This window comes from Anneissia japonica, unplaced genomic scaffold (genome assembly GCF_011630105.1).
Source record: "Anneissia japonica isolate Jap-2015-1 unplaced genomic scaffold, ASM1163010v1 scaffold2028_len131717_cov125, whole genome shotgun sequence".
Lineage (NCBI taxonomy): Eukaryota > Metazoa > Echinodermata > Crinoidea > Comatulida > Comatulidae > Anneissia > Anneissia japonica.
Window position 1 is genome coordinate 66651 of NW_022736659.1, and position 8174 is coordinate 74824.

The 8174-nt window shown below is 33.3% G+C and overlaps 1 protein-coding gene across 2 annotated transcripts; it reads left to right on the forward strand.

Annotated features, from left to right (window-relative positions):
- Nucleotides 1-2809: 2809 nt before the first annotated feature.
- Nucleotides 2810-7715, forward strand: LOC117116833. Of its 2 annotated transcripts, none has more exons than XM_033260925.1 (4): nucleotides 2810-2941; nucleotides 3512-4000; nucleotides 5337-5816; nucleotides 7377-7715. In XM_033260925.1, exons 1-4 carry the CDS (start codon nucleotides 2929-2931, stop codon nucleotides 7427-7429), a joined length of 1035 nt encoding a protein of 344 aa, XP_033116816.1. In that variant the 5' UTR covers nucleotides 2810-2928; the 3' UTR covers nucleotides 7430-7715. The 2 variants fall into 2 exon arrangements, with proteins under 2 accessions (XP_033116816.1, XP_033116817.1); XM_033260926.1 differs by lacking the exon at nucleotides 7377-7715 and adding an exon at nucleotides 6850-7261.
- The last annotated feature ends 459 nt before the right edge of the window (nucleotides 7716-8174 follow it).

Here is an 8174-nt window from a genome sequence, read left to right on the forward strand (position 1 = left end):
GAACTGTGGAACAATAATGTAGTTCAGTAACTTATAATGGGAGTTTTTAGTTTACAATCTCTACATAGGCTAGTTTATTCAAGTTTATTTCTCCGAATAATGGCAAATCTACAAATCGATCGCGTGTTATGCTACTAAATTTAGATTTTGTCGTGCATTTGTGGGGAGGCGAAGGAGAGCTGCAACTACGCCTGGGCCATAACATGTTGAATTTCACGCTGGGCTGTGGATAAAACTTTTGGACAAACAATTAAAGTTAATTTATCATCGCCTCCAGCTCCATGGTCATTCCATACACGGTATTCTACCCAGCTATTTGGTGGTCAAAATTGTCGCGGATAATCCAGATGGTAAAGTAATCAGACTATTGTCCGAGTGGTTTTAGAAACTGTGTACCGGTGAATTAACTGGTAAATCGCACAGATATTTTTTCGCTTGAACAGGCCCATAGACATTAATTTTTATGGGTTCTGAGTATAGATAACCAGGCATTCTTTCACAGTCGAAAGCCCGGGTACACACTGCACCAGTTATTAGACTGCCACTGAATATCAGCAGATGGCATCTGTCACTGAGCTAACATCCTGTACAATTCTCATACAATGCTGTGTGTACTCGCCATATCTTGGGGAGATGCCTTATTGGTGACTGTAAAATGGTCAGAACCAGGCTAATTTCTGCCTATTGATCTGCCTCATGTTCTGGCTCACTTTCAGCTTTATCTGCTGACTCGCCTACAGTTTTATCTGCCACCTTGTCCAATGTATTTTTAGCGCCACTTGTAATGGCATCTGTAGTATCACATTTGTTAGCATTGTCAGCAGCCACTACACTAGTATTACCATCATTGCCACTGAAATCACAGTTATCCACCTTAATGTCTTCATCATCAGGGAATATTTGCATTCCTACAAAATAAATACATACATAGTATGAAGTACATGCCATGTCAATTCAATTAATTTAATTTTTGTAAGATGTAGATTTTAAATAAAACTTAGGCCTATTTATCATTTAATAATTTTACAGGTACATCGGGAGTGAAGGCTTCTTTCAAATACAGTAATTACCTTTATCAGTCATACGTGTGCGGAACTGGACACTGAAATTGACCATCTTAACCTTTGGCTGCTTGTGAATGCAACACTCACAGTGGTGCGGTTCAATAGGCTCGGTCTGAAACAAAATTGGATTAAATAGTTTGTTTCCATGTATTTGGCAAATTAATTATAGTACAAGAACATCATGATTTGTTCTAAATGTAGTATTGCATCACATTATAACATACAAACAACTCCCTGAACATAGTGTATAGGCTGACTGATACACACCAGTAGTAATATTAATTAGCTTGAGAGTATTTCTATATAATGCAAAAAAAAACAAAATACCTGGATTTGTGCTTCATTGGAGATGGGCACATCTTCAGCTGATGATGGACTTTGTTCTAGGTCTTCAAATTCTGAACAGTATAATCATTACAAACAACAAGTTAGAACGTCTGTTCAGTCATGTCTATAATTAGGCCTATACTGTGTAAAAAGTATAGACTAGGCCTAGCCTCCTGGAGTAGAAGTAATTTGCCTGTGTGTAGTAGTAGTAGGGATAGCCCTTGCCTATAAGCCGCGAAAGTGCTGGGCCTAAGTAAATTAGATAGCGCATACTGAGGGCTACACCACTACTAGTTCCGATTAAAAAGAAGAAAAAGGCCTAGCTAGGCGGGATAGGCTAGTGTGATACTATATAGCTACCCAGCAAACACAAAACGTTCGCGAACGTTGTGGTTAGGCCTAAGCCTATGTCACAAAATAACGTTCACACAATGTTGTAAAAACGTTCAAAAGTTGTGAAATTATAGTACGTACATATGGTTCTACAAAATAACGTTTTTATCACCAAACTCTAATGTTATTATAATGTTCTTAGAACGTAATATTGTTAGCCGGGTAGGGCCTAAGCTGTTAAACATCTAGGCCAACGCAACGTCGCACTCACCCTCGCTCTTTCCCTTTTCTCATAGGCCGTTGACCGACGACGTTTCTTCTTTTCGTTGCAAAGCAACTGTCCTGGGTGACTTGGCTTCATAAATATACTAGGAATTGTTCCTTTTTTCAGTCTCATGGTATTACGACCAGACAGCCCAATACTTTGAGCTAATACACTTCTCGGTTCGTAATCGTCCGGTGCAAAATGCTTACTGCATAAAACAGAATGAGCAGATCCTTGGAAGTGAAGCCTGGTTCTCGAGACTGCTTCATTCCACTTCTTCCTTAAAATTTCATCCTTTGGAAACTGGTGGAAACTAACATTGTATGAATGGTTGCTATCACAACCAGCAGCCACACAACGGGGCATACTGACACTTCAAATTAATCGGGAAAACTTTCTATAGAACTTTGTTTTGTGCTGAATACTATCGATCACTATATGTTTGTGTAGCCAATGCCGCGAACATCGAGTGTTATGTTGTAACTTGTACAGAGTGTATGTCATATCCGGTAAAGGTCAAATGTGGGTCAAATTCAGAAGGCGGGGCTTAGGACTACAGAATCCATAAAAATAGGTGATTAAAAACTCTTTTTTCAGAAAAACGCATTGTCTAAAAATAAAAGGAAAGCCACACATTTGTTTATTATATAATTCTTTATTGTTTTATGACATTTTGAAAGTAACAAGAACGTGTCATTTTAGATGGTCTTTAATTATAGAAAGTAACACAATTTCCACATGGCCTAGAATATTAGCTATTTTAAGTCAGTGGTGATGTAATTTTCATTTTCACATAAATTTTCTACCTATCTTGATTACTCTACATGCATATTACAGAGTTATATTAGTGCAAACTGAAAAGAAATAATATTGTGTTATTAAATCTATTTTAGTGTGAAAGTTTGTGAAGCTCAACATTTGGAGTAATATTATGCAAGGATGCTGGAAACAGGTAAAATATTGATAATGATAGTTGGTAATATATAGGCCTGCAATGCTATTTCACACACATAGTCATCATGCACAAAAGTAATCACAAAGTGGTGCTTCATTATCATCACTCATTAATAAATGCAAAATTCAGTCCTGGCATCTTTCCAAGCTGTGCATACATACAGTACATTCAACATAATATGTATTCTACATGTTTTCAAATTATTGCTTTAATAATGCAACCATTTGCATGATAAATAAATCCTGGATTAATAATAATTGAAGATTTTTAGTTATTTTAAATGTATACATTTATGTAGTAGGAAGACCGAATTCTATACATCTTGCTCAGTATACTTGGGTCAATAAATTTTATTTTGAGAATGTCTCGCCCTACAGTATGTGACCTTTTATCATTTGCATGTGAAATTTGGACATGCAGAACAGGTTTATGTTTATAGGGAGAATTTGATAACCTCTAATGTAATCATCAAGTGCTGAAAATTAATTATTAACAATATACTATTAAACTGTTTTTTTAATTTTATACATTACAATTATTATTTTTATCATTTAAATTTCCCCACAGAGTTCTCATCGATGCTGGTGCAACTTTCTGATGCAATCAGCAAGAAAGGTGAAAAGTATGTAGACCTGTTGAGGATTCTGTACAGAGATCTTGTAAATGTTAAATCAGATTTGGAGAAAGCTAAGTGTGCATTTGATTTATTTCAATTGCTAATAGCACCTGGCATTTTGAAGCCAACAGACATTTCAGTTTTGTTTGAAACAATTGAACTAACTGGATTGAAATATTTGATAGAGATAATCAAGAGATATGAGACATATCCTGATGAAGTGAAGATCACTCGATTTTCACGACATCGTCAACAGGTTGTTGCTCTGGGAAAAGACTTTTCAGTTAAAGATCTCCAGAAAGTTAGTCAGTTGTACGAAGGCAATTTTTCTAGTCCATGGAAACTGATTCAACATCTTGAAGATAAATCTGTTTTAACCGAAAATAGTATGTCATCATTTCTTCAGCGTTTGAATGAGAATAAAGTAAAGGAATGTACAGGTTAGTAATAAATATAGAATATCACATTTATCCATGCTTTTTGGACATGGCATTATTAAGTAGCTCTGCTTTTGTATTGTGGTAGTTCTTTAGTACTGTCGTTTACAATATGTATTTCCAATTTAATTATTAAATTCAATGAGATTTACTGTAGTCGTCATCATGAACTGCAGTAATGAGAATATGCCATTTCAGAATGCCAACCACTGTAAAATCGAAGTGATAATTGAGTATAGAAAAATAATAACAGATAAACAACAAATATTTATTTCTTTAAATTTATATAGGCCTTATAGAACCTTGACTAGATACAGTTACATATCCACTTTCATGAGTGATCATTAGGCCTAAAAAATAAATTGTTTGTTTGCCCTCCTTGTTTTTTTAAATAATAAAAAGGGAATGGTGCAAGAAGTTTTTGTTTTTTCTAAGATACTCATAGATGGAATAAAAGTAACACACAGAGGCCTAGAATGGCAATATATTACATCAGACAACAACTTAGTGCATCTGACAAAAAATAGAGATAAATTCACTCACATTTTTTTAATTTGTAAAGAAAGAACTTTAAAAAAAACTGTTTTTTTTTTTTTTGTCCCTACGTTTTTTCAGTGAGTTACTGTAGCAGCGGGTGGAAGAGGGCAAACAAACAATCTTTTATTTTGGCCTTTTTCATGTCCTAAATGTTTATAGGTTATGTATGTATATATGTTACGTATCACATGCAACTTAAGATTATGACTCTTACCTACCTGAGGTATTCTCATATTCAAAATCTTTACCTACTAAAATGTATTTTTTTCTTTACCTACCTACTATTTTCATTCTTTAACAACTGTTATTTTTCTTGCTTTCCACAATGTATACATGGCCAATAATTAATTCCATTAAATGAATAATATTAAATAAATAATACTTTATATTAATTTTGTTAAATAAATAATATTTGATTTATGAAATTTATATTTTTATGTCCTTGTCCGGACCCTTTAACGTCACTATTGGATAGGCTTATATTCATAAGGCTTCTGCGAATGGATAGCTTGTTCGAAGCAAGAAATCAAGTTGTCTTTACCCATTGCTGCTCGTATATTTTATTCGTGTGGGAAATTTTTAACCTATATTCCTAGGATGTTTTAATCTATAGATATACTTCCCCAACAAGTCTAGCTGATTTTTTTTTAAATTACTGCAAATTTGATCAATATAGATTCTAGAATTCATCAATGTTATAAAAAGATATTTTGAATGTAAGTGTCTCTGACTAGCTGTGATCAAGAGAGTTATGGGAATTTATTTTAATCTCTTAGAGACTATAATTATTTTCTTGAAATAGATTTTAATCAACTACTTGTCAGAATGTCCGATGCAATCAGCAAGGAAGGTGAAAAGTATGTAGACATGTTGAGGGTTCTGTACAGAGATCTTGCAAAGTTCAAAGTAGACTTGGAGGAAGCTAAATCTGCATTTGATTTATTCCAAATACTAAGAGTTGCTAACATTTTGAAAGCAACAGACATTTCCGTTTTATTTGAAACGATTGAAGTAACTGGATTAAGGTATTTGGAGGAGATAGTTAAGGTGTACGAGACATATCCAGATGAAGTGAAGATCACTCAATTTTCAGCACATCGTCAACATCTTGTTGCTCTTGGAAAAGACCTTTCTAGGAAAGCTGTTCAAAATATTGGTCGGGTGTACCAAGTTCCAGATGATTTCTGTTCTAATCCATGGAAACTAATCACATTTCTTGAAAGTGAGGGTATTGTTTCAGAAGATAAACTGCCATTGTTTCTCACGAATTTGAAAGGAGTTGGTGAGTATGACAATTATTTAATGATTTTATTTACAGTACCAAATTACCAATACTGTAATCTATTAAATTAAATTAGGTTACCACTGTTGGAGCCTGAGAGGTACTGTTAATTGATAGAAACCTAAGTTCTTGATATTGTCTCTCATTTCTTATAATTAGCAACAGATACACATTTAGAGAACGCAACTACAGTACTGTAAACTGATGATGTCTAAACATTGAATACTAAAAATGCATCACTGAAGCATTTTAATAAGAATTTAAACACATTCCTTGTGTCACAATAATTATTTTCAATAATTATTGTGACACTAGCTTTAGTCTCTGAAACAATAATTAATTTTTAACAAATAAATATTTGGGAAAGAAATACAAAAACACTAAAATTAAGTTAACACTTTAATTAAAATAACAGTTTATTATTATTGTAAATAATACCAAACATGCATCACTGATTTTTAAACACTCCTTTACATCACAATAATTATTTTCAATATAATTCTATTTGATTTAGTCTCTGAAACAATAGATAATTTTTAGCAAATAGCTGTAATAAAAAAAGAAATACACAAACATAGCAAAATATATGTTACCTTGTCAATTAAAATAAAGTTAATTATTATAGTAAATGATATAAATTCAACTAGTTAAACCGGTATTTTAATTAAGGTGCCAAATATTAATATTAAATAAGGTATACTCAACTGCATCAGGAAATCACTTTTATTGATGCACCTGAATCCTGTCGTGTCTTTTCTTAGTGGGGGGGGGGGGCTGTTACTTGAAGTAACAGTACACAATTTCCTGTGTTTTTATTACTATTTCATAAACTTCTTTACGGTGCCCGGTTTCTTATTTTTTGCTAATTATCTAGTCCCAAAGTATAGAATTTAGGTGCGTACGTTTATCAGTTCATATGTCCAAAAATACATTAGTAGTGTTTGGAACCTATAGCTAAAGCATTCTCCTGAGTAGGACAATTATTTTATGCTATGATCTACTTTAGTTATGCTGCTAACAATTTCCTCAATAGGTATTGGAGAAGAATCAACATCATTAAGTTAGAGAACTCAACTGATGACATCTAAACATTTAATACTAATAATGCGTCACTCAATCACTTTAATGAGGATTTATTTACTTCTTTACATCACAATAATTATTTTCAATATACTTGTAACCTATATTTAGTTTCTGAAACAACAGTTAATTTTTAACGAACATCAAAATAAAGACTTGCTCCAAGTCCTTTATTAATTTTTTTTCATGCTGGACAGCGTCACCAACAACCAAGTTTAATGTGAATAAAATTGCGCTATTTCAAAAACTTCTTTACAGCAGGGTTTCTTGTTTTCTATAGTACTATTGGCTAGTCCCAATATATGGCCAGTATCACAATGTAAACTGACTAGAATTCAGGTGCTCACATCGATCAGTTTATTTGTACAATAACCATTTTTGGAACTTATAGCTAAGCTGTTCTCCTTAGGAAAAATTATGCTATGTATATTTTAGTTATGCTGCTAATGCACAGATTGTCAATTTCTATTTCCTCAATAGTTAATGAAAAAGCATCAACATCAAAAAGACAAAAATTAGACAAAGGTATGTAGTGTACTGGTTGCTGAATAATTACTTATTATATTGAATGAATATCTATAATGGTTATAACTATAGTTCTCTTGATATTTATTATAAATGTAAGTTATTCACAAGTATTTATTTGTAAAGAATATATTCCTTGCACAACCATGCTGTAGAAGCAGTTGGCGCATCAGTTGTGGCTTGGACTCCACAAACTTCAGGGGTTTGAAACTTGCGCTGTGCAAGTCGCTTGTGTTCTTGGGCAAGTCACTTTATCTCTCTACCCAGAAGTATAAATGAGTATTTGGTAGGATGTTGTGGCATTGAATGTACTAGTTTGTGTGCTATGTAAGTAGTGCACGACAAGGTATACTCCCCAGGGAGCAGAGAAGGTTGCACTTTTTGCTGGTTTGCCATTGTATGTTATCCAGTGACCAGGGTAATAACGCTCAGCACCTTTGATCATATAATTTGGAATTGGTGCTATATAAATATTTAAACACTATATAAATATTTAAGCACTAATAGAAAAACCAAACAAAAAATTTTTTCTAGTAGCTTTATCTGGTTGGTTACAATTTTAGAACTGTTTGATTAAAACCAAACAAAATTTGATGTAAACTTACTGCGAGCTTTCGTTACGTAGCCGCTTTAAACTAAATTTGTGATGACGCGCCAGCTGCCTTGCTACAGTGCATCTAAGCTCAGCAACAGGCCATTGTAATACATAGAATTAGGACAATTCTAGACGAGTTCTTTGTTTTATTACTATCC